Genomic DNA, 27,113 nt, shown 5'->3' with positions numbered 1-27,113 from the left:
TGTATTTTCAATACTGTATTTCTTAGTTTTCTTTCTTGTCATTACTTTTACCTTTAATTCTTTTTAATTTTTCAATTTTGTTACCAGAATTTCAACTTTCTCACTTTTATTAGCTCCTCTACCTTTTTTTCCTTTGCTCTTCAGCTGAGTTCCATTGTTTCTGTAACTTGGTTGTACTTCTCTTCTCCTGCACCTTCAAGCGTGTGACTGGAAACACTGATCACGTTATTAGGAGGAAAACTGAGGAGTGGTGAATGTTTAGAAAAATTGAGCATGCATGCAGCACAGAAAGATTGTATATATTCAGTGGCCCCAAAAAACTGCTAAAAAAAAGCCTAAAGCAACAACAGTTTTTGCAGGATGGATGCAAAACACAAGGTTGAGACCGTAAGTGAAGGAAGGTATGGGACAGGACAAAAGGACACGTAGGAAAACCAGCTTTTACATGCCAGAAGCCCATAAAATGGCAATGGGAAGAATTGAAATGAGGAGTCAATTAAAAACTGTCTTGGAGTTCAAAAGCTTTCTCATTTTATTTGAGGGATTGGTTCCATTTTTTGAGAGAGAATTTTTTGAGAGATATCTGTGTGTATTTGTGAGTGTTTTTTGATTTTGTTTTAGTGAATATGAAGTTCGAGTCAATCAGCATATTTCATGCCCGATGTAGATATCAAATGCTTTCCCGTGCCTTACAGACACATTGGATGTTTTTTCATGACTTATGCGCATAATGGATATGCACCAGATGCTAATGTTAATGGGTATCTTAGGCAGTCCCTCAGAACCGAGGATGACTTGCTTCCACATTAAAAATGAGTTCGCAGGTGACTGATGAGTCCAATGCGGGACCTACAGTCTCTGTCACAGGTGGGGCAGACTGTGGTTGAAGGGGCAGGTGGGTGGGGTGCTTGGGTTGATGTGCGCTCCTTGCGCTGCCTGTGCTTGGCTTCCGCTTGCTCCCGGCGAAGAGACTCGAGGTGTTCGGCGCCTTCCCGGATGCTTCTCCTCCACTTTGTGCGGTCTTGGGCCAGGGATTCCCAGGTGTCGATGGGGATGTTACACTTTTTCAAGGAGGCTTTGAGGGTGTCCTTGAAGCGTTTCCTCTGCCCACCTGGGACTCTCTTGCCGTGCCGGAGCTCCGAGTAGAGTGCTTGTTTTGGGAGTCTCGTATCGGGCATGCGGACAATGTGACCCGTCCATCGGAGCTGATTTGAGCATGGTCAAAGCTTCGATGCTGGGGATGTTGGCCTGAGCGAGAACACTGACGTTGGTGCGCCTATCCTGCCAATGGATTTGCAGGATCTTGCGGAGGCAGTGTTGGTGGTACCTCTCCAGTGCTTTGAGGTGCCTGCTGTACATGGTCCATGTCTCTGAGGCATACAGTAGGGCTGGTGTCACTGCTGCTCTGTAGACCATGAGCTTAGTGCCGGGTTTGAGGTCCTGGTCTTCAAACACTCTCTTCCTCAGGTGACCGAAGGCTGCACTGGCACACTGAGGGCAGTGTTGGACTTTGTCGTCGACGTCTGCCCTTGTTGACAGTAGGCTCCCGAGGTATGTATCCGGGCTTGTCGTGGATTTTGATAATCAGGGGGCAGTACTGTGTGGCGGGGGCAGGTTGGTAGAGGGCCTTTGTCTTACGGATGTTTAGTGTAAGGCCCATGCTCTCATACACTTCGGTGAAGGTGTTGACGATGGTTTGGAGCTCGATCTCCGAGTGAGCGCAGACGCAAGTGTCGTCTGCATACTGTAATTCGATGACAGAGGATGGGACAACCTTGGATCTGGACTGGAGGCGACGGAGGTTGAACAGTTTCCCGTTTGTTCTGTAAATTAGCTCCACTCCAGTGGGGAGCTTACTGAGGGTGAGATGGAGCATTGCAGCAAGGAAGATCGAGAAGAGCGTTGGTGCGATGACACAGCCTTGTTTAACCCTGGTTCATACGTGAATTGGGTCTGTGGTGGAACCGTTGGTCAGGATCACGGCTTGCATGTCGTTGTGAAGCAGGCGGAGGATGGTGACAAACTTTTGAGGGCAGCCGAATCGGAGGAAGACACTCCATAATCCCTTACGGTTGAGTGTTGAAGGCCTTTGTGAGATCAAAGAAGGCCATGTACAGCGGTTGATGTGTTCCCTGCATTTCTCTTGTAATTGACGTGTGGTGAAGATCATGTCCATTGTGCCCCTTAGTGGGCGGAATCCGCATTGCGACTCTGGGAGAAGGCGATTGAGGAGGATTCTTGCGATGACTTTCCCTGTGGTAGACAGCAGGGAAACTCCTCTGTAATTACCGCAATCGGACTTGTCACCTTTCTTGAAGATGGTCATAATTACGGCGTCTCTGAGATCCCCTGGCATGCTCTCCTCCTTCCAGATAAGAGAAATTAGTTCATGAATTCACGCCAGTAGTGCTTCTCCGCCATGCTTTAGTGCCTCGGCGGGGATTCCATCTGCTCCTGAGGCCTTGTTGTTCTTCAGTTGAGTGTTAATTAGCTTACATTGTTAGAAACATCTATCCAAACAGGTTCCGGGTGTGAGCTATGTTTGCCTAAATACTTTCATACGTAAGTATTGTTAACCTGAATTTAGTTGGTACCTTACTGTAAATGGCACATAAAGAGAGCTGTTGAAGATATTTCTGAATCATTACAACAGACTAGAAGAGGCAGATCTGATTACTAACAACTAAGCAAGATCGTTCATGAACTATCCTTAAGCACAGATAGAAATGGCGATACAAAAATTAATTCTGCTTTCCATCTTCGGCTAACAAAGTTTAATTCTGCTAGATGAGCCATTGTTGAACTTGATTTTTGCTGGTGTATAGGAGAAATTTAGGGTAATTTCACAGGAAAAGAGGCTTCAGCAATATATTGGAAATTGCATACTTGCTGATGCAAGTGATCTTTGTTGCATATGGATGGTGCCATTTAGAGCACAGCAAAATATTTGACTGAGTGATTCCTCTAGGATATTAGAAAGTGCTTCATCCCCTTTTCAGGAACATTGAAGTATTGTGACTTTAAGCATTGCCTACTTTAGCATTAAACTTAAACAGAGCAAATTTGTACAGTAAACTCTCGGTTTACCGGCACCCAAACAACCGGAAATCTCGGTTAACCGGCAAAATTCAGGAGTAGGTTCAGTTAAGTTTTTCTTCATATTAGTGGCCGTTTCTTGATTCTTGGCTGTGTAATCGGGGGTTCCTGCACTTGTTGCTAAGCAACAGGGACCCTTGGTCTGTGGCCGGGCTTCTTGCACCTGTTGCTAAGCAACAGGGAAGCCTGGATTTGTGGCTGTGTACGGAGCTCTCGTACCTTTTAACTATAACTCTCTGTAATCCGGACTTTTTGATAAACCGGCACCACGCCGGTCCCGTCGGTGCCGGATAAAAAAGAGTTTCCTGTATTGTGTCCAGCCATTCAGAACCATCTCAATGTCGAGTACTGATGCTTCCCTCTCTGACTAGAGCAGTGATCCACTTCTCTTCTTTTAATCCTGTTGAGTAACGATCTGCCTAGTTGGCTCATTCTAACACTGCTGCAGGACTTCTAATCATAAGTTAGGATAATAGGTTCCTTCATTATATTGTTTAGTTATATGCATATACTTTTCCAATACTATCCTTAAGCTGAATGTAACATCAGTGATCCAGAAAGATTTAAGACCCCAAGAACAATAATTTAGGCCAATGAGTAAAAGCCAATAACTCTCCTTTGTGATGTTTTGGGCTACATTACTTGTTTCTTGGACTTAGTCACAAAGAAGGGGCTGGATTTCCTGGTCGGATGTGGGATGGTGGTGGGTTCAGTCTTCAGCGGGTTCCACTCCCTGTTGCAGCCGCCCTCCATTAACAATTTTCCATAGATTGACCTCATTAGGGCCGACGTGCGTGCTAGCCGGCCCAATCGGTGGGTGCGGATCGGCTCCCCATGCTTGATGACGCGCTAGGAGCCTGGATATTTAAAGGGGCCATGTCCCCTTTGCTTTTCACTTTCTTTCTTCTGTATTTGAATGCTGGTTGCTGCAGGAATGGCTGCACAACGCTCCAAGGCTGCTCCACCTTTCAATGATGACTCCCTCAATGCTCTTGTGGAGGGAGTAAGAGGACGAAAGGAGGTCCTCTTCCCCTCCGATGGACGGAGGAAGCCTCCTCAGCACACAAAGGCAGTCTGGCTGCAAATTGCTGAGGAGGTAAGTGCTCAGTCTGTGTGTACACGCACCTGGGTGCAGTGCAGAAAAAGGTTCAATGACCTGGTGTGATCAGCAAAAGTGAGTATAACATCACACTTACCTTCAGTCTGCTTCCCATCTCTGCTCATCCCCATCACTGTGCATTGGCAACCTACTCCTGCACATCCCAACTGACCCTAACATCCCGTGCACCCTCACCCATCCCTCTCTCTCTGTGTACATAATCACTTCACCATCCTACTATGCACCCCTCACACTCGATCTCACTGTTATACTATGACAACAACTAACAACGAACAGGGAGGGACCTTGGTATTGGCACCTCCCTCTAAACATTTATGTTTTCCATTCTTAACACTGACTCCATCAATCTTGCTGAAACTCCACTTGAGTCCCTCATTGCAGGAAATGAAACCCCACAATAAGAGGGAGAGAGGGAGGACAGGAGGAGGTGCACCATCCCTGGCGCATATAACCACCACTGAGGAGGCAGCTCTGGAGATCGTGGGAGGTGCAGAGGAGCTGGAAGTGGGGGACGGAGAGGCAAGCACATTACAGCAAGCTGGTGACAGAATTGATTTGCAAACCTATTATTTTGTTTTCATGAGTGACTGATATGGCATTCGATGCTCATAGAAATATAGTTATGATTATCTGCACAATGGAATGTGTCTGCTACCTAAATATAACATGGCTAATATAACATGGGTCGTCCCTTGAGCTGCTGGAGGTGTTAAGCCGTCAGCCATCATTGATCCACCTCAGAGGCTAAACTTGACCAAGGTGTTAGGCCGTAGCCACCTCGGGGAAGCCTTCGCCCCTAACTACCTGTTTTCCTCTTTCAGTCATCTGTTTTTATACCTTATTTCGATGAGCTGGTGGATATCTGGTGTCAATCATTTTTATCCATCCCATTGTCCAATTACAAGGGAGAGGCTACCTATGACAATCCCCTCCCAGCCTCATGAGGTCATTTTCCTCCTTATCTCTGTTCTAAAGGTCGTGTTGCCCTCTCGTAGACAGCTTGTTTATCCTAGAGCTCCTTGCTGCATCCCTTATCAGGCCTAGCTATGCCCACTCGAAGGCCTGTTTTTGTGTTCTGACCTCGTAATTCAGCTCTCTGTACAGCTATTTTTCTGACATGACTGGAATCTTTCTGTCATCAACTTAGGTAAACTGCTGATCTGGGGAACCCGTAACAGACTATTATTTCTTTCAATCCACGATTTCTTACATCTCCCCACCTTGAGAAGGAAATATGCTTATTGACTTCTCACAATCGGCTTTTGACTAATCTGGCTAGTTCTTATTGCTCTCTCAACTTGAGCGTTAGTTAGTAGGGAGACTCGGAAATGAAGATTTCCCCCTTTCTTACACCACGATGATTCTGGACACCCTGGCTGGTGCGTACTATAGGGCTCCACCAGATCTGTCCAGGCATCTGAAGTGCAATTTGAGCAATCCTATGGTTTGCTCTATGATGCTTCTGGTGGAAATGTGGCTCTCATTGTAACGCTCCTCAGCTTCGTTTGATGACCTCCTCATCGGTGTCATTAGCCATGTCTTCAGGGGATAGCCCTTGTCTCCAAGTAGCCATCTGGAAAGTTGGGTTGGCGGATTGCAGAGCCACCGCAGGATGTATGAGTCATGGCAGCTGCCAGAGAACTTTGTGCACACATGCATAATGTTCTTCTTGTGGTTACACACCAGCTGTGCGTTAAGGGAGTGGAAGCCCTTGCGGTTCACAAATACAGCTGGGTTGTGATGAGGTGCCCTGATGGCCACATTTGTGCAGTCGATGACGCCCTGCACCCTAGGGAAACCTGCCATATTGACAAACCCAACTGCCCGCGCCGAACACTTGCTTCATCCGTTGAGAAGTGGATGTAATTGGCCGACTTGCCAAACAGGGCAGACCGATGCGTTATGCATCTGTGTGCGGACGACTGGGAGATGCCGCTGATGTCTGCAGATGATCCCTGTGGCCAAGGTTGCTGCCTCACTCATTGTAAGCTTCATTACTTCAATCCAGCAAAGCCTCTAAATTTCCTCAAATGTCTGGCACATTTAGGATAATATATGGTTATAATCGATGGGAAGGTATTGGTTCCAACCTAGAATCATAGAATAGTACAGCACAGAAGGTCATCATTCGGCCCATCGAGTCTGCGCCAGCTCTTTCGAAGAGCAATCCAATTAGTCCCACTCCCCCGCTCTTTCCCCATATCCCTGCAATTTTTTCTCCTTCAAGTATTTATTCAATTCCCTTTTGAAGGCTACTGTTGAATCTGTAGCCACCACCCTATCAGGCAGTGCATTCCAAATCCTAACCACTCGTTGTGTAAAAAAGTTTTTCCTCATGTCGCCTCTGGTCCTTTTGACAATCACCTTAAATCTGTACTCTCTCATTATCCACCCTTCAGCCATTGGAAACAGTTTCTCTTTATTTACTCTATCTAAACCCTTCATGATTTTAAACACCTCTATCAACTCTCCTCTTAGCCTTCTCTGCTCCAACTGGTCAGCGACAAGAAAATAATTTCCATAATTCATAATGATTTTGAAACCAGGGCTTGACATATATTAATATTAAGAGAAAAATACTTCTGAACAATAAGGCAGAACTCAATCTTGTTAGGCACTACGGTGGTATTGCATGATGTACCTATAATGCTATGTATTATGAAGTGGTAGGATTTGGCTTCATGCCTATATTTTCCTATACAGTCAGTTTTCCATTCTGGGGTTGGGAAACACCTGATCTCCCAAAGAGGATGGGGAAATCTGAGGGTGAGTCACTTTGTGCAACTTTCAGGCAATTCCTAGCCGCTGGCTTCAGAGCATTTTTAAGAGCAGAACTTCAACACACTCTGTCAGCTTGACATGAAAGCTAATTCCGCACTCCCACCAGGAACTTTCCTCATAGGGAATGCTAGCCGGAGAATCAGGGTTACCACATTGTAGCCCTCTTTACAACCCAAGCTTCTTTTCAGTACAGCTTTCCCATTGGGAGTGCAGAAATAGCCCTATCAGAAACAAAATAAAATTGCAGAAAAGATCTTTCAAGCTTATTCTACAGATAAAAAATTGTCAAGGTCAAGACACATGATTTAAAAAAATTGTGATTGTGGTCTTTTTCCTCACCCAACATGGAGCACTCATGGCTCTCTGCAGTGTTTGGTGTGGTAACCCAGTGAAGAACCTCCATATTTCACCCATTGACAGTAGCTGAGTATGAACGTCAGTCATGGCTGGAACCCCCAAAGTGGTAGTCCAATATTCGACTATTTGTAGTATTAGACTGATAAACATTCATTGTAAGCAGGTAGGTTAAAGGGTACTTACAATCTTTCAAGAGGTTTTGGGAATCCAAAGCCAGCTCATAATAATGGTTGTGTTGCAGATTGCTAACTGTTCTTCTACTTAATCCTCCTGTTAATTACAGTATAGATTTAGATACTTAAAAACTTACCTTTTAAGTCATTACAACATATAGTATTTACAGCCACAGGTTTTGAGGTGCCATGTTCACATAAAAGAAAAATAATGGGTGGGGTGTGAAGCTGTCAAAGGAAATAAAGTTATGTGATATATTGAAATTAAACAAAGAGTCTAGTAGATTCTGAAGCTATAACACCAGAGTGTTAGGCAGTCAATCAGGAGCCATGAATTTTATTCCCAGTCTTGGCACAAAAAAAATCACACTCAGATTTCCCCTAGAGGGCATGTTTGCTGGGTTGGGTTGTCCAAAGAAAGGAGAGAAAATGTGAAAGAAAGGGGTCGCTTACCCCATTTCTCAGTGCTACTTTCTAGTAGGTCATGATAGTGTCACTGGAGATGTTCATGGGCTGGTGCATGTCAACCTTTCAGTTCAACGCTCCTCCCCAGGGGGAGAGGTAGGAAAATAAATTCATAATAGGGAAAGTTTTGCATGTGTCAAATAATGAAATATAATGGAGATAAAAACATTGTGCTACTCTGTTGGAAACTCTATATTTTTTTCACATGAAGCAGGTACTTTTATTATCAGGCACAATATGCTTGCCAATCTGTTTTTCCAATTATCAATAATGTAGCCTGTTTTTAAAACATTGTAGTCATTAGATTAAATGTGCAAAAGGAAGAGAAGACTTCATTCTATAAACATGATTGGTAATTTTATACATTTCAAATGCATAAAATAACACATATTAGGAGTGTTTTAGAATTAATTTCCAGATATTTTTGATCTTACCAGGAGTCATATATCCATCCAATGGACACAATATTTCAATGCAATGAATAGGTCCAGACATCCTTTCTTTGTATGAAAGCCTATAACTCATTTATGCCTGCAGCATTTATGAGTTATGGGTCTTTCACATTCATAAAAGAACTGCCATAACTTACTGTCACCACTGAGGTAACCTCTGTTATCATCATTTCAGATTGTTGGTTGTCACTCAAAATGATAATAGAACTTTTCCTCAGTTTGCAAGATCAATCCAAGTGGTAATAACTGTGCACCTTGAAAAAGTTTTGAACTTAGAAAAGCAAGCAAAACTTTTTGCCGCAATTCATCAGCCTGTAAGTACCAGAAACCTCTCCACTGAAATTTGTCATGATGTATGCAAACTAGTTTCAGAGTGCTAGAACTAGGGGGCATAATCTTAAAATAAGGGGCTGCTCATTCAAAACTGAGATGAGGAGAAACTTCTTCACTCAGAGGGTGGTAGGTTTGTGGAATTTGCTGCCCCAGAAAGCTGTGGAAGCTACATCATTAAATAAATTTAAAACAGAAATCGATAGTTTCCTAGAAGTAAAGGGAATAAAGGGTTACGGGGAGCGGGCAGGAAATTGGACATGAGTCTGGGTTCGGAATGGGCATGGCCCTGTGGGTAGTGGAGCGGGCCCAGGGGCCGTGTAGCCTTGTTCTGCTCCTACTGTGTTCTAATTCTGTTAGATTTCAGGAGATGGTTTTATTCCTGTTCCTGGCTGGGGTGGAGATCGCCTTTACAGAAGGTAAGTACTGTAGAAAATATAGGGACAGAGTGATCTCCTGGAAGAATTTCGATCGCCTAGATGGGTCGGAGAGGAATTTCCCAGATTTTTTTCTCCCAAATTGGCCATTGGGTCTTTATCTGGTTTTTCGCCTCTCCCGGGAGATCACATGGGTTCGGGTGGATGCAGAGTGATAGAAGATTTGAGGTTAGGATCAGATCAGCCATGATCTTATTGAATGGTGGAGCAGGCTCGAGGGGCCGATTGGCCTACTCCTGCTCCTATTTCTTATGTTCTCTTATGTTCTTATGACAAGAAATAGCCAGGTGATGTAATCACCTGACAGAGCAAAACATTTAAAAATGAATGTAGCAAGGGAAACAATAACAGGCCAATTAAAGATTTTCAGTTGTTTTAACAAATTAAATTTTACACTTTTCAATATACTGTATCCTGGCATCTAAATACCCTTAGTGCCTGGATAATATATATTTCCCAAAAGCACACTGAGTATGAAGGAAGACTTGTATTTCTATGTAGATTAATTCTTGAATCTTGTTTTTTTCCCCAGATGGGAATATATCTGGAGGAACAGAGCACATATTTCTACCATGATTGGAGCAGATCTGAATTACTGAGCAGAGAATAAAGAATTGTGATATCATGTGGAAATAAGAAAGCCCTCTCTGAGTTCATAGCTCCCTCTGATGACCATGTGGACATCTGACAAAGGGAACCTCACTTTTTCTTTGTTCGTGTATCCAACTGACAGCTGACTGGCTAAGATCTAATTACTTCCAAGTGAGGTCAGGGAAAGGCATTTATCGAACAGAACTGCACAACAACAGGCTCAAGATGCCCAGAAAATCCCTCTCGTGTTAACACTTGATTTATGGAAACAATTATGATTCTGTTGGAATCTTCCTGGACTGGGAAATAGTCCACAACGACACACAAGCTGATGATGTGAGGGGAGAAAACAATGGATTTCTTTTATGCACAGTTTTTCTTCAACAAAAACAAAAGTAAGTTTTACACACAAATTGTCTGTTGTCATGTTATTTATACAAAAGTATTTTGCCATAAGATTTTTTGAATGAAGCTGGCTCGGATTAAACATGTGTAGTTGACATTGAGGTAGTTCTGAATGTTTCCAGCCGGTCTCGACAGTGAAACAAGAATTCTGTGTGGGAAAGATGGGAAGTTCCATGGAAAGCACTTGGTTTACCACATAAAAAGTGTTGTGATTACTAATGAATGAATGCATACAAGATGACAAGTGTACAGAAGCTTGGGGAATTGATTATGCAACAGAGTTTAGCAGAGTAGTTAAAACAGCAGTGGAGTACTAGCATGGAACACACACCATGCTGCAAACATCACACTTTTTAATCATACAGTAAAACACTGCAACTGCAGCATACAGCAGTCATTGGAAAAGCAAGCTACCTACTGTACTTTTTGGCTTTACATTTTTTAAAACTAGAAACTGGCAACCAACTAGAACTTTTTAAAAAAAAACTTTGGTATACACCTCCAAGCTTGTTGCTATGGTTGTAATTTATTTGTAACAGCTGACTGTAATGGCTTGTTAAAGTTAAGTGATACTTCTGCTTGCAGCTTTATTATCGTCAAAGCTCTCTGTACAAAAGGAAAATTCTAATAGCGAAGAAGATCAAGACATTCAAGACCACTGCAAATTGATTTGTTTATAGTGGAAATTGACAGTGCATCAGTTCTCTGAAGAAAGCCTGGCTCAGCACCATAAACTTTCTCAGGAAAGCTCACACACATTCTAAACTGCTAGTGCCACAAATTAAAGAGATCCAAGGTCACGGAGTCCAGGCAGAAGCTGAGACCCCAAACCAACAGCATCCGTCTGATTCGTACTTTAAATTGCAGTATGTTGTTCATGAGAACCCAGAGCAGTGCACTATAATGCGCAAATGGATGCAAACATGGATCCTGCCAACTCTGTTGTACAGACTGTACTTTCATTGTATCCTTCTAGCAGGGAGTGTGTCTTTTGCTTGCAATGACATGACTCCAGACCAACTAGCTGCAAGTGTGAACTGTTCCTCCAGTCCTGAGCGGCACACCAGAAGTTACGACTACATGGAAGGCGGAGATGTAAGAATAAGGAAACTTTTCTGTCGAACACAGTTTTATCTGAGGATTGATAAGAAGGGCAAAATCAAAGGCACAGCTAACCCCAGCTGCAATTACTGTAAGTAACACTTTAGTTAACTTGGAATGTTACATATTAAAGGCTTTAGCAAACTAAATGAGTGCATAATTTCACGTTTACTGGGTTTTATACAGTAAACTGAGAATCTATCCAAAATCATTTCTGTAAGCTCGAAACATCTGGTGCTCGTTTTTGAAATGTGTAGTTCTTAGCGGTACGTAACCAGCATATTTTAGTCCTGCTAATGTATTAGTTGACAGCTGGTAAACGTTTGCAAAAATGATCCCTTTTATTCGAACTGACAAGGAACAGAGATATCAGATAACACTTTAGACCAAAGTAAAATTCATTAGTGTTATCTGTTTTTCATGTAAGTTGACATTTGAAAAGTAGATTACTGGGAAAGTGGGACTCTGTGACATTTCCTTTTGCTTCAGCTTGTACCGCTTTGAATGCGAGATTTCCTTCGCGGGAAATTTAAAATGATTTGTACACCAATGCATTGTACCTATGTAGCTTCAAAATAGTTCCCAAATATCTTATTTGGCATTCTGACTATATTCCGTTTAAATGTTTTTATTTTACTCGAGTTAAATCGGAGTTCAGAGGTCGCTGTACCAACTGGGACTAAGCCTTAAATAACTACATTTTTATTCCTAAACATTATTCTGACACTATTTATGGATGGTTAGTAAGGTCCGATTTCCGAGGTGGTCACAAGGGTACCGGGTCTCAACTGCGTCAGAAGCATTTTAATTTAAAAAAAAAAGTGTTGCAGGGCTTTCCTTTCTTTTTAATTTTACAACGTTTTAAAACGATGTCATACCAGTCAAACAGGGATCGCTACTACAATATATGCAGTACTACCCATTCGGCAGCAAGGAGGAGGTGTGGTTATACGAAGATGTAGTTATGTCTCTAACCGCTGTAGATTTTGCAATCGATCACAAGCATAATGCAACAGCCCAAGAACTCCCACACAGTAACTCATGGCACAGGAGCATTAGCCCCTTGTCATAATTGCCAATACAACACTGCATTTAATACTTTACTTAAAAAAAAAACGATAAACAATGTGATAGTTAAATGAAATGTTGCATTTTTTTTCCATTAACCTTTGAATGTACATGAGGACACTGTACTAATAGTAATATGCAATGCTGACAGAAAAGAGACAAGATGGGATATTGAGAAAATAAAGCAAAACTGTCCAAGAAACTGACAATGCTGACTTAGAAAAATGAAATATAAAAAATGAAATGTATAAGCGGAAAGTAAAATAACAGTTCAAATTCCTCATGTGTATATCTCAAAATAGAAAACACATAAAATAAGAACTAAAGGTGTTTTCTTCAATAACTGATTGTTTTTTTCAAAGGGAATTTGCACCTAGACTGTGGCAAACAAATGATCAATTTGTGACTATTGCATGTCTGTCCCATGAAATTGCAGATTATACTGGTTGTTCTATATTTTTATAATCCTTTTCCTTATTACTCTCCCTCCCCCCAGCTAGCTTCATGCATCTGGCCACTCCTGCCGGTCATGAGGTTGGTTAAATCCATGAACACTCCATAGACATCATCAATCCCTTATTCAACCCACTGGGATGCGTGCTTGAGTACAGCAGGTTAGGAAACCCTTCTCCCTCAGCAGATTGTTTCCTCTGCTCATAGGATTAAAACACAAAAAGTCAAACCTGAAAAGAATGGCAAAGATTCCAATTTGTGTCTCTTAGTTGAAAGTCCAATAAACCTCAGCTGAGAATAGTTAGTTCTGACCTAACTATTGTCCAAGTTATGTTTCGTGTCAGCGGAAAGTATTTTTTATGTTGCTCTGCACCAATAGAAAGAAAGACTTGCATTTATATAACGGCTTTCATGACCACCAGTCGCCCCACAGCACTTTACAGTCACTGTTGTAATGTAGGAAACGCGGCAACCAATTTGCACACAGCAAGCTCCCACAAACAGCAACCAGATAATCTGTTTTAGGGATGTTGATTGAGGGATAAATATTAACTAGGACACCAGGAATAACTCCCCTGCTCTTCTTCAAAATCGTGCCATAGGATATTTTATGTCCAGCTGAGAGGGTAGACAGGACCTCGGTTTAATGTCTCATCCGAAAGATGGCACCTACCGACAGTGCAGCACTCCCTCAGTACTGCACTAGAGTGTCAGCCTAGAATTTTGTGCTCAAGTCCCTGGAGTGGGACTTGAACCCACAACCTTCTGACTCAAAGGCAAGTGTGCTACCAACTGAGTCACAGCTGACAACCGACAATAGCAAAAGTAACGCTGCTAATTTTGCCGAAATTGATGGTTTAGCACCAGTATTGAATCCAGCTGAAATAAAATGGTGCAGCACTACAAACACTGCACAGGCTGCAGTGTAACTGCAACTGCTATCTCATCAGCAATTCTCTGTGATTACAAATGTCATCAGTAGTTAGAGACTGGTGGTATGTATTCACTCTACTTTTCCTACATTCAACAGTGATGAAAGCAGGCACCGTACCCCTTTCACACTCATTGCAGGCACCCCCTCCCTCATGGCCTATTAGGTAACGCCATCATTTAGTGCAGCAGAAAGCTACACAGACCTGGAGGTCCTAGGTTAGATCAATAGTCTGTGCTGAGTGAACTGATCTCAGCCAGGTCAGTGATTGGGTTGTTAAAATTCGTTTCAGTGCTTATGCAAAGCAGGGAGAAAAATCAGCCAGAGTTCACCTTTCTGATTGCTATCCTGTGGCTTCTTCTGGAAAGTATCTATTTCTGGCATTGTATGAGAACTGGATTGGCTTTGATGTGCCCCGTGGTAAAATAAGCTGGCTGAACATGCATGAAAGATGGTCACTTTGGCAAAGAATTGAAGGGCTGCTTGTGCACATGGAGCTATATCCCAGAAAGAGTCTGTACCATTCAGGGGTGGGGGAGAAAATTGGCAAAAAAAGTTGTTTTTATTTACAATGCAGTATAACTGGTGGATAAAAGGTTAATAGTATTGTAGTTACTAGGCCCCCTAAAATTATTTCTATTTTCAGTGCAGTGAGATATCCATCAAGCAATAGATATGTCAACAATGAGTGCAAGATATAATCCTATCAAATGATCAAACTTAAAAATGTAAATTAATCAATGCAGGTGTCTTTAATTTAGAAAAATAAATATTATTTATCTGAGTTTCTGGATTTAAAAAAGGACATTTGTCACATACTTTCAATGTTGCAGCATACTTTAAAAAGGGAATGGCCCGTAATTTCAGATCAGAGGCTTCCTGCGTACGGAGGCCTCCGATTGGGAAAGAATCTATGCCCTTACCCGAGGGCTCCAGAGGTCCGGCCATTTCCGCTCCTGGGCCTCTCCATGACGAAATGCGCAGAGCCCACGTATTCCATGGGGCACAAGCGGTTTGCAAGCGTCCCTGGGATCACGTGAGCCATGGGGAACCAATGGGAGAAGGGAATCCCCCTTCATACTTTTGACAGCTTAGACATTTTTTTGAATCACGTTTTTAAAATTAGGTAAAATTACATTAAATTAAATATTTTAAACAAAAATTTAATTTTTTGAAAAAAAATTCAAGTTTTTTACAGGGCTAAAATTAAACTTACCTTTTTTATATGTATTTTTAAATTATAAATGAGCGAAAAAATATATATTTTTTTACTTTTTAAAACTTTTATGCTGGTAAAAACAAGCCTTATGCCTGCTTTTACCAGGTGTAAGATTTTTAAGGGTTTTCACCGGGCGCAGGTTCTGCAGAAAGCGGAACTCTCCACCCGCAGAGGCCCTTCTCCAGTGCAGGCGTGCGATCTGTCAAGAGGATTCTCGACAGATCGGAAGTGCCGGTTTTCAGCGCATGTGCTTTGCATGCCTGAAACCGGCACTTGCGAGGTCCTTACGGGTGTGTACACAGCTCATACACATCCGTAGGGATCGGAAAATACGGGCCAATGTATGCAGTGAACACCACAATCTTGTTCCCTATTCAGGTTTTCAGGTCTTTTATATAAATATTGGTCTGCATTAGGCGAATAACAACAAGACATAGTCAGCAGCAATTGCAATAAGGAAAAATTGTACTGGGTTACCAATGCACAAGTCATAGATTCCCCATAGAATATGTTGCGTTTCAATAACCTTTATGTAGCAAGGTATCGTTAACACTATATTTGAACTTCCACATATAATAGAGTTCCAGGTGTCACTACTGTTTCGGTGAGAGACCCAGGAACAGAAGAGGCAGTGTGTGTGATGATTTCCTAGTGGCATTTAGTGTAGACATTTTGGATTGATACAGAAGGCAAAAGTGCTGCAGTAGCATCTCTTGTGTTCCTGGCATAAGCATAAAGATCTGGCTTAAGTGCCAGCAACTTCTGTGCTGCTGCTTCAGTCATAACCTAATGGATGATGGACAACCTGGTTAAATCGCTCCAATACGGAGTGGGTCATCCTCATCAAGTCAACTGCTTGGCATAGTTTTGGACTACACAGAACTCAGGAGCAAGTGAGGTGACTTCTTTTCAGCCTGCCAAATGGGGTTTCATAGAATGATACAGCACAGGAGGTGGCGATTTGGCCCATTGTGCCTGTGTGTTGGCTCTTTGGTAGAGCTAATCAATGAATCCTACTACCCTGCTCTTTCCCCATTAGCCCTGCGAGTTTCTTCCCTTTAAGTGTTTATCCAATTCTCTTTTGAATGTTACTATTGAATCTGCTTCCATCACCCTTTCAAGCAGAGCATTCCAGATCACAACAACTCGCTGTGTAAAAAAATGTTTCCTCATATCACCTCTGGTTCTTTTGCCAATCACATTAGATCTGTGTTCTCTCGTTACCGACCCTTCTGCCACTGGAAACAGTTTCTCTTTATTTACTCTATCAAAACCATTCCTGATTTTGAACACCTCTATCAAATCTCCTCTGAACCATCTCAGCTCTAAGGAGAATAACCCCAGCTTCTCCAGTCTCTTCACATAATTGGTACCATTCGAGTAAATCTCTTCTGCACCCTCTCCAAGGCTTTGACATCCTTCCTAAAGTGTGGTGCCCAGAATTGAACACAATGCTCCAGTGTTTTATAAAGGTTTAGCGTAACTTCCTTGCTTTTGTCCTCTATTCATGAAGTCAAGGATCCCATATGCTTTTTTAACAACCTTCGCAACTAGTCCTGCCACCTCCCTACCAGTTTCGGTGCACTGTGTAGATTAGGTTTTGGAGAATATTGAAGTTGCCAACAGTGATAAGTAGGGCTAAGCTTTTTTTGAGAATTCACACTCTTAACAGCTTTTGTAGTCATTACTTCTACTTATCAAGTCAATATGTCAATTGTTTTTCTACTTAAAGGAAATTTGCTGTACTTATAAAATGGAGGTAGGCAGGCAACATCAGGGACCATTTTTCTCAACTTGGTATTCCTGGCTCTGAAAATACACCACCATTTGTCCATCCACTGTCGAATTCTGTGAATATCTGCATACAGTGCTTTGGCTGTCACTCGTCTTTCAGGTGGGGAATTAACCACGCTGTAGAGGGTGATATCATCAGCAAAAATAACACCATTTTTGATGACATCCATCAGGTTGTTGATGAAGATGATAAACAGAATTGAGCTATGCACTTTTCCCCGAGGGACCCCTGAATAGGTATTGCGATAAGAAGACAGACTTCAATTTGCCAGGATGTTTGAGTCCTCTAAGATAGTTACATATCAGCCACTCAACCGATATCTCACAAGAAGTCAGCTTGTCAATGATGATGGGATTCATACCCTATGATAAGGGCTGTAGAAATGCTGAGGAGTCTAGCTGTCATTTTGTGTTGCTCTCTGTATGGTGAGATTGAGAGTCACAAGTCACCCAATTTGCTCGAAAGTCAAATAGGTGACCAGGCAGAACATTGTTGACATAGATGCATTGGAGCATCTTCTTATCTGTTATAGCAGTTCAATGAAACTAATAGGTTACTCAATTAGAGAACACAGCGGCATTTTTACAAACATAGCCCATTGCACGTGTTCACATATCTTGTGAACTGCACTCCTGTAGCCCTACAGTATATAGAACTTTGTACTGGTAAATACTACAGGTACAACTGAGCTATAAAGGTTTCCTAAGCATTAGAAGTCCATAATATTTCATTAACATTATGGTACAGATTTACTGTGTTTCAACTGTTTGTATTGGATACAGAAAATTCCAAAAGGTATGGCTCAGTTAATCAACTTATTGGTGCACAACGAAAGTGATCAAACAACACACAATGTGAGTTATCCAGTACAATTCCCCAAACGTTGAGTTCATGGCACTTGAGTCTAACTACAAATTGCAAATCTCAGGGCATTCATTCCATTTGTTCATTTTAAATGATATTTTATTACATTTATATGCAGGAAACACTCACAATATACGTTGCATTTTATGAGTAAAGAACTACAGAAAAATATTCTGGCAATGATTATTTTAAATTGATTTAGAAATGACCTGCCAAAACTAAACTTGGATTATAATTCATACAAGATGTACAAGGTATGAGTAGATAAGGTGTTACAGGGCTGTACTAATGTGATGCAATATAGATTACACAAGCTAGGAAGAAAGAGAAAAACCCATGCTGAATCCACTCGTATAGCTCTTGATTATTGCCCAGTTACTGATTCAAGGATGGTATTGGTACAGGCCTGGGAACAGGCACTGGTTGCCTCACAGTGGGGATTGGTAGATGGCATATAGGGAATCTAAAGAGAAGTTGTGTACATTCAGGTCTATGACATAAGTATTAATTTACTTAAGACTTGCTTTTACTGAATGATTTACTGTGTCAGGGACACTGAAAATTTACAATAATGAGCCCAGACTAAATTAACATGCTTACCACAATGGCTATAATGAACATTCCAAGATGTTTTGGAGTGGAAATGGAGAAAAAAAGAGCTGATTAAAGTACAGTATTCATGCACAAAACATCCTTAGGTAGGAAGGAAGGAAAGACCGACTGGCCTCAGGACATATTTTTGAAGTGTAGTCACTGTTGTAATGTAGGAAACGTGGCAGTGAATTTGCACACAGCAAGCTCCCACAAACAACAATGTGATAATGACCAGATAATCTGTTTTAGTAAAATGTCGGTTGAGGGATAAATATTGGCCAGGACAACAAGGTGGAACCCCCCCTGCTTTTCTTCAAAATAATGCATGGGATCTTTTACATCCACCTGAGAGGGCAGACGGGGCCTTGGTTTAATGTCTCATCCGAAAGACGGCACCTCCAACAATGCGGCACTCCCTCAGCACTGCACTTGTGTCAGCCTAGATTCTGTGCTCAAGTCTCAAGTGGGACTTGAACCCACAACCTTCTGACACAGAGACAAGAGTGCACCCACTGAGCTACGGCTGACATAGCAAAGGCAAGCCTTTGGTGGCAGTTCAAGTATTCCCCCAATGTTGTGCTTAATCTGGCAGATTCATTTTAAGATTGCAGACTTTTATCCTACATTAATGCCTCCTTTGCTGGCTAATGAGATAGATAATTGTAAATAATGTTCCGGTTTGCAAAAGTCTGCTGAGTTGAATAAATACTACTTCCTATCCAAACAAAATAACATTTTGCAGTTGAATACTGATTTCTGGCGCTCTCTTTTCTGGCTTGAAGGGATGTGAACCTCCAGTTTCTGTTTGTAGTAAAAACCTAGACATCCCAATTGCCTTTATCATGTGTTATTTACTCTGAAGTTTCTACTCATGCAAATTAAAATTTTAACCTCAGTAAAAGAATGAGTAATTACCTGTTAACTTTCTCAAATCAAATGGCAGTGTAAAACATTCCTTTCATCTGCCTAATTTGATGTGATTGATCAGATTTCCAGGCTGCTGTCGGATGCATCTGGGGCTGCTCTAGTGCACCTATTATTGGGTACCTTTTCCCTTGTGGTTTTCTATGTACATTTTTTTCTGCAGAGTTGCTTTCATTCAAACAATTAAAAAAAGGTGGGAATGTTTATTATTAAAAAAAACCAAAAATAGTTTTCAAGTGTGAAGTTTCTGGAAATCTCATAGGTTGAACTTGCACTGTTTGATATTAGAGTATGACCACTTAACATGTGAAAAAAAGGTTAACAGGTATATTAAAATAATGGATAATTGAATCTCATACAAGTGCATTAATGTCACACTGCACAATCTCACTGCACCACTGTTCTAGAGAAGGCTTTCATGTATAAAAGTAGTATCTTAGGACAAGTGGTGGCACCACAAAATAATGGGCCATAGTTCTGATCTCCCAGTACATTGAGCTCCTGATCTTTCAGCATTGTTTTATGGACACAATGAGCAGCGTCCAATACCTCCCCACAGGAAGACATATCCCTATCAGCTTTTAGCTCAGAGTGCCATCAGGGAAGGCCTCAGTTAAGGTCAACTATCCTCTTAGCCATAGAGAGTGTGTGGCCCAGGGAGATCAGGAGATTGGAAAGAAAATAGAGAGAATTCATACTTTCAAAGAGAAACTAAAAAGTTTCACAGAGAGGGTGAGCAGCAATAGTAAACTAACCAGATTCAGGACTGCTTCAGACAATAATTACAGTCCATACTGAACTCCTCTAACTAAATAAAACTTACAGCTAAAACTCAGTAAACGTTGCTTTAGATATATATGCAAGTCCAATTCATTAGAAACAGAAGAGAGCTGGCGGGTCAGGGGCGGGCGATGTCTGTGGCGGGTCCCGACCCCACTGTTGGCTCCATCCCACTCTGGAAAATGATTTTACATTGATGGGGCTTATTAAGCCCGCCCAGCATTTTTTGCCAGTCCAATTAGAGGAAGCGGGTCTGGTGACGTCATTCATGAAATTCCTTAAAGGAACCATGACCAAATTTCTTTTAACATTTGCGTTGTCAGTGTTCTACAGCATTGAAGTGCTGCAAACACTGACAATCACTGCACAGAGGTGCAGGGCTGCACCCAGGTTCTCCCATAACTCGCTCTATATGCTTGTGGAGGGAGTCAGTGCACAAGGGAGGTCCTCTTCCCTTCTGATGGCCGGAAGACACTTCCCCAGGAGACCAACACAACCTGGTTGCACATTGCACAGGAGGGCACAAGCAGGGATGGCATCAGGAGGACCTGGGTGCAGTGGCGCAAACCTTTCAATCATCTCATTAGAGCATGAAATGTTAGTACAAAGCCACACTCAACCTCATCCTGCTGTGCCTCTGATCACATCCCCATCACTCTGCCTTCCCTACCCTATCCCCGCACATCCTTACTCACACCAACTTACTTTGCACCTCTACCCATCCCTCTCTATCTACATTATCACATCCCCATCTCACTAGCCACCCCTCACACTCACCCTCATCCAAGTGCAATCATACCAACTAACAACACACAAGAGTAGTTAGGAACTTGAGTGTTTTAGCCAATGTTCATGTAAAGTTTCTGTTAATGAGCTGTCTAACATTGAAACCTTTATTTTTAACACTTTGCATTCTTGGACAGATTTGTGTGCACCTTTGGAAGTGGCTTAGTGAGTTGCAGTGAATGGTGAGACATAACAGCACTCCCTGCAATAGTGGTGAGTGTGAAAAGAATAGCTTGGATATTGTAGGGATGCTTTATGGTGTTGTAGAGTGGTGCTAACCTGGCGCATCATGTGGCAGCCAGGGTGTACTGCGTCAAGTGAAGTAAATCTGGCCATGGTGAGGCCATCCCTGGCCTCCCGGGCAGCAACGTGCTTGGGTGCCAATGCCCTGTGTCCGGTGAAGCATCAGGTGATTGCGGAGAAGGGTGTTGGTGCTGCTGGTGTACCTGGTGCTGCTGGTGTTGGGGCTGATCGTGGTGGGATTCTGAGGACCAAGGTGAGACAGTACAAAGGGCACCCATGTTGATGGAATAGACGGCAGATGAAGTAGAGATGACAGAAGTGATCTGTCAATGGTGAGAGAGTTCTTCCAATGAGGTAAGAGTGAATGGAGAGTGGAAAGCCTGCAGAATCTGTGCTGGAAATGGACTGAGAAACAGCTTGTGGCTGAGGAAAGTGAAGATCTATCAGGTGGGAGCTTTTACTGTACATTTGAAGCTGTCAAGTAGTCAGCTGGATCAATTGCATTTCCAAACAGCTGTGGTCCCCGAACAGCGTGGTTCCCGTGGCCATGAAGTTAAAGTGAAAAGGTAAGTTAAAAAGACCCGTTAATGATCTGTCAACTAGATGGTAATGAGCTTAATTGGGTCGCCCGCTGCTGCCTGCCGGGTCTGCTCAGCGCTGACAGACCTGACATTGGGAAAGGTACGTTGCGGTGGGTTGACAGCTGGGTCCCGACCTGCTGTCAAAAAAAACACTTTCCCACTTGACCCGCCGCCTATCCTGCCCGCTGAACCCCTGGAAAATTCCGGCCAGACAGCCTGAAATGAATGTGTGCAAGCATATTGTTCTTTTGTAGACACGGTTAGCTTTGACTTTACTAGATGTGCATTAATCAATGGACTGGAATGCACTGCCTGAAAGGGTGGTGGAAGCAGATACAATAGTAACTTTCAAAGGGGAATTGGATATATACTTGAAAAGGAAAAGACTATGGGAAAAGAGCAGGGAAGTGGGACTATTTGGATAGCTCCTTCAAGGAGCCGGCATGGGCATGATGGGCTAAATGGCCTCCTTCTGTGCTGTTTGATCCTACGTTCTTAAACATACTACTTATTCTAGGGCTGGGCTGTTGTTTTCAAAAGTGCCTCAAAATTTAGGGGAAAATTGCATTTCCAAACAGTATGCCTTTCACATTCTCAGGACATTCCAAAATGCTTCACTGCCAATGAAGTACTTTTTAAGTGTAGTCACTGTTGCATTGTAGGCAAATGTAGCAGCCAATTTGTGCTCAGCAAGGTGCCCCAAATGGCAATGAGATAAATGACCAGATAGTCTGTTTTGGTGCTGTTAGTGCCTTAAAGTTGCATAAAAAGCACAGCACACAACTGTTCTGAAACTTGCAAGTATGTATCCGTGTGAATTTATTGTAAAACTCACCTGGAGGATACTAATTTGCAAATTTGTTATAAATTTTTTATGATGGATACTAATAATAAGACTATTTGAATATCAACATTTGCAGTTTTACCACTTCCTATTAGCTGGTGAGACACAATTCAAGGCCATTAGGATGCAAAAATTGTATTTTTAGACTTGAAAGAAAAAACAATTTTAAAAATGTGTTTACCTGATAGACACCATAACATTCAGGGGGACCTTCGTAGGGTTCAACTGTTAAAGCTGTAATTTATATTATGGGACAAAACATTCTTGCAACAAGATAGTCATCACAAATATGTTGCAAAGGTGCTGAAAATACAGGAACCATCTTTTCTCCCTCTTCAGAGTCAATCCAGATTCCCTGATAAATTGCATGTTTTAAATCCCAATTGTAGCATAAGTTATCTCAAAATTGTACTTTTTCTTTTTAATTCATGCCATCTACAATAACACAAATATAAACTGTGCTTTTGCTGCAAGTTCATTGTTTTCTGAATCAGGAGGTTGTGGGGTCAAGCCCCACTTCCAGACGTGAGCATACAATTTAGGCTAACAATCCAGTACTTAGAGTGTTGTGATATTGGAGGTACCAGCCTTTGGATGAGATGTTAAGCCGAGGCCATGTTTGTCTGTTCAGATGGACGTTTAAGAACCCACGGCACTATTCAAAGAAGAGTATGCAGCTCTTCCAGTGTCCAGGGTCCTCCCTCAACCAACACCGTCAAAAACAGATCAACTTCTCATGCACCTTACTGCAATTCATGGGATCTTGCTATAGGCAAAGTGGCTGCCACGTTTGCCTACGTAGCAGTCACTGCATTTCAAAGTAATTCATTGAATGTGAAAACATGATAAAAGTGCGATATAAATGCAAGTCTTTTTTTCTCTCAATCTTCAAAGACTTAGCTTTCCAATTTTACAAACACTTAATGGATAATTCACGTTAGTTTTGAGAAGAAAGACCCATACAAAAAAGCATAAAGTAATACATGAAAGAAAAGGCCTTAAAACATTACAAACTTTGATGTTACCTTAAATGCAAATTTGTCTTAAACTGTATGTTGCTAATCTAACGGCTAATTGTTACACAAATACTGAAGGTCATTATAGATGTCACATCTGTAATCTTCATATATTTATTGTATTTTCCCACATTTTCCTTTTCACGCCGATTCCCAATGACATGTTACTTTCTTCATCTTAGATTACCATTCTCAGTGCAATCTGCTAACAGGAGCTGTGCTTTCTTGAGCAAAGACTTATCCTGACAGTTTTGCCTCCACATATGACATTCTATCTGAGTGAAATTGTCCGCTGAAGGCAAGCAAGTTCAAATGTCTAGCAAAATGAGCCAAGCTTGTGATCCTGTGGTTGGGAGTCATTAGAATTACATTAATAATCTTTCAAATAATCGGGAGGGTAAATTGAGCAATCCTGCTCTCCCAGTGGGGAACTGCGCTCGCAGGGAGTATGGATTAGAGAAAGGGTTACAAAATTGTATTAATGATTCTCCGATCCACTCTCACCCTAAAAGCATAGCTCCCAGCTCGACTGTGGGAGTGCTCAATTCACCCTGTGATTGTTTTATATTACCTCAATTCAATAACTTCTAAAAGTAAAGTAACGTATTGTATTTGAAGTGAGCTCTGAAAGAAAGCGAAGAGGTTATCTCTCTGTTGACAATGCGTAATAGCAGGACTTCCACAAATGTGAATGGCCCATAACTAACAAGTACTGTAGGCTACAAGCATAACAGAACAAAATACCTTCTATACCATAGGCAATTATTCAACAGTATTATCAAAGAGAAGTGTGTTGTTAAATGCTCTTAATCCATTTATAAATCAGCTTCACGTTACGCTAATGATTTGTAGAAAATACATTTACTTTTTAACTCGTCAACAAAAATGGCACCATCCCCATAAGAAACTCATTCATTATTCACGGTCACTCGTAACTTTACATGTTATAGCCTGGATAATCCTGCATTGCTGCAATAATGGTGCCATCTGTCAGCTTCTCAGAATGACACATTGTCCTTAGCAACGAACTGGTTGAATAAATGACAGCATCCTGAAGGGCAGTTAATGACAGACTGTCTTTCTAAACTGCGGCCTCTCACATAATTTAGACTGAATAAAATCACAATGATAGCTCCCCGATGGCCCAGCTGATTAAGGCAGTGAATAGCTCAGCTGAACAGACCAGGAAGGTTCCCCAAGCTGTGCTGAATTACTTGATCTCAGGCAAGGTGACGGGGGTGCACTACAATTGGCTTCAATGCCACGGGTTAGAAAGGCAGAAATAAGCAACGTTTCCTGTTCTTGATCATTATTCAGGAGCCCCTGCTGGAAATGCATTGGTGTGGATATCAAGTGAGCACACGTTAAGGCTCAGTTGTGTTGCTCCTGTGGTCAACTAGCCCGCTGATACATGCTATCTAAGCTTACACATAAAAAATGGCCATTCAAACAAGGTCAATGTGTTTCAGAAAGGAGCAATTGAGGGAAGAAACATTGACTGAAAAGGGATTTGAAGTAAGGTACCATATTCTGATATTTCTAAGCCTTATCCCACCCAGGCTAAAAGTCGCATCTAATCTAGGTTTTGAGAAAGTCCTAGGATTAATGTGGCAAAAACAGGAAGGCAGATTATTATTTGAATGGCAATAGATTGGGAGAAGGGGAAGTGCAAAGAGACCTGGGTGTTATTGTGCACCAGTCGCTGAAGGTAAGCATGCAGGTGCAGCAGGCGGTTAAGAAGGCAAATGGTATGTTGGCCTTCGTAGCAAGAGGGTTCGAGTACAGGAACAAGGATGTCTTGCTACAGTTGTACAGGGCCTTGGTGAGGCCGCACCTTGAGTATTGTGTGCAGTTTTGGTCGCCTCACCTGAGGAAGGACGTTCTTGCCATGGAGGGAGTGCAGCGAAGATTCACCAGGCTGATACCTGGGATGGCAGGAATGACGTATGAGGAGAGATTGTGTCGATTGGGCTTATACTCACTGGAGTTTAGAAGATTGAGAGGGGATCTCATCGAAACCTACAAAATTCTGCCAGGCCTGGACAGACTAGATGCAGGAAGGATGTTTCTGATGGCCGGGGAGTCCAGAACCAGGGGTCATAGTCTAAGGATAAGGGGTAAGCCATTTAGGACTGAAATGAGGAGGAATTTCTTCACCCAGAGAGTGGTGAACCTGTGGAATTCTCTGCCACAGAGGGCGGTGGAGGCCAGTTCATTAAATATATTCAAGAAAGAGTTGGATATATTTCTTGAGGCTAAAGGGATCAAGGGATATGGGGAGAAGGCAGGGACAGGGTACTGAATTTGGATGATAAGCCATGATCTCATTGAATGGCGGAGCAGGCTCGAAGGGCCGAATGGCCTACTCCTGCTCCTATCTTCTATGTTTCTATGTTTCTATAAGCACAGGCATGGATAGCACTGCACTCTTTACGGTTGAATGAACCTGCTCAAAAAATAAGCAGCAGGGGATGTGCCCATTGAGGAGATGGAAAGCTTGAGCACCCTTAAGAAAGAGCCTCATTAGTTAAGTCCAATAAGGACGATCTACTAAAGGCTATGTATTCCACTAATGATGGAAATGTTATAAGCTGTTAATATGGTGCTTTAGGAAGTGGAAAGAACCAACTCATAACTTAAAATTGTGACATCGCCTGTCTCTGCCTCTACCTCAGCCCATCTGCTGCTGAAACCCTCATGCATGCCTATGTCATATCCAGACTTGACTATTCCAGTGCTCTCATTGCTGGCCTTATGTTGTCCATCCTCTGTAAACTTTAGCTCATCCTAAGGCCTGCTTCCTGTATTCTATCCCGCACCAAGACCTGCTCACCCATCAACCCTGTGCTCACTGACCTCCATTGGCTCCCGGTCCCCCAGTGCTTTAAATTTAAAATTCTTATCCTTGTTATTTAATCCCTTCATGGCCTCACCCCTCCCGAATGCTGTAGCCTGCTTTAGCCCTACAACCACTCCCCAAACTCTCCATTCCTCTGACTCTGGCCTCTTGTGCATTCCTCTCTCCCTTTGCCACACCATTGCTGGATATGCCTCCAGCTTTCTTTAACTCTGTGTCTATTTTTTCCTTATGCATCTATGAAATGCCTTGGGGCAATTTTCTATGTTAAAGGCATAATACAAATAAAAGTTGTTGTTTGAGATGAACACAAGGAGAATAAGTCATGAAGGATAGGGTGTCAATTCCTTTGGATAAGGATGTAAAGCGGCAAGGAATATGAAAAATGTTCAGTGAAGAAAGATTGCTTCTTTCACGGACCATTTACAATATACCTTTGCATGGACTCTGCTTTACCCAAAGATAATCAAACAAAATTACAGAATTATTTATCCATACTCACATGTCTAGTATGATACACTGGCCTGATGCCCTCTATGGACTATATAGCTCCCCCCACCACAGGACCCTCAACTATTTGACATCACTCTATGCCTATCCCTTTAACCTCTAGTCTTATTCCTAAATAGGTATATATCCAGTTCCTCGTTGAATCAGTAAAGCGACAAAGTCTCGACTGCTTTTACTGATTCACAGATCCACTCATACTTCAGATTCATCAGTATTAATGCTCTCTTTCAATAGTTTTATCCTCCTATTTTATAAATGTAAATGGGGAAAAATTATTGAAAATATCTACTGATGAAATCAAGTTACTGGTGGGAAGAAGCCTAGTCTGTCAAGACTGAAA

The 27,113-nt window shown here is 42.1% G+C and overlaps 2 protein-coding genes across 2 annotated transcripts in view; one reads left to right on the top strand and one right to left on the bottom strand.

The window, feature by feature from the left end:
* Positions 1–27,113, bottom strand: part of LOC147100058 (protein FAM227B-like) — a 293,117-nt gene that overhangs the window by 52,156 nt on the left and 213,848 nt on the right. The window contains exon 9 of the mRNA XM_085968963.1: positions 7,538–7,624. Within this exon, the coding sequence (XP_085825089.1) occupies positions 7,538–7,624 (87 nt within the window). The remainder of the gene's footprint in view (positions 1–7,537; positions 7,625–27,113) is intronic.
* fgf7 (fibroblast growth factor 7) overlaps positions 9,753–27,113 on the top strand; it is a 78,137-nt gene continuing 60,776 nt past the window's right edge. The window contains exons 1-2 of the mRNA XM_085968680.1: positions 9,753–10,197; positions 10,793–11,399. Coding sequence (XP_085824806.1) covers positions 11,111–11,399 — 289 coding nt within the window. The 5' untranslated portion in view covers positions 9,753–10,197; positions 10,793–11,110. The remainder of the gene's footprint in view (positions 10,198–10,792; positions 11,400–27,113) is intronic.

This window comes from Somniosus microcephalus, chromosome 27, assembly GCF_052327205.1.
Source record: "Somniosus microcephalus isolate GS21.2 chromosome 27, FLI_Smic_1.0, whole genome shotgun sequence".
NCBI lineage: Eukaryota > Metazoa > Chordata > Chondrichthyes > Squaliformes > Somniosidae > Somniosus > Somniosus microcephalus.
This window is presented reverse-complemented; position numbering and strand designations above follow the sequence as displayed.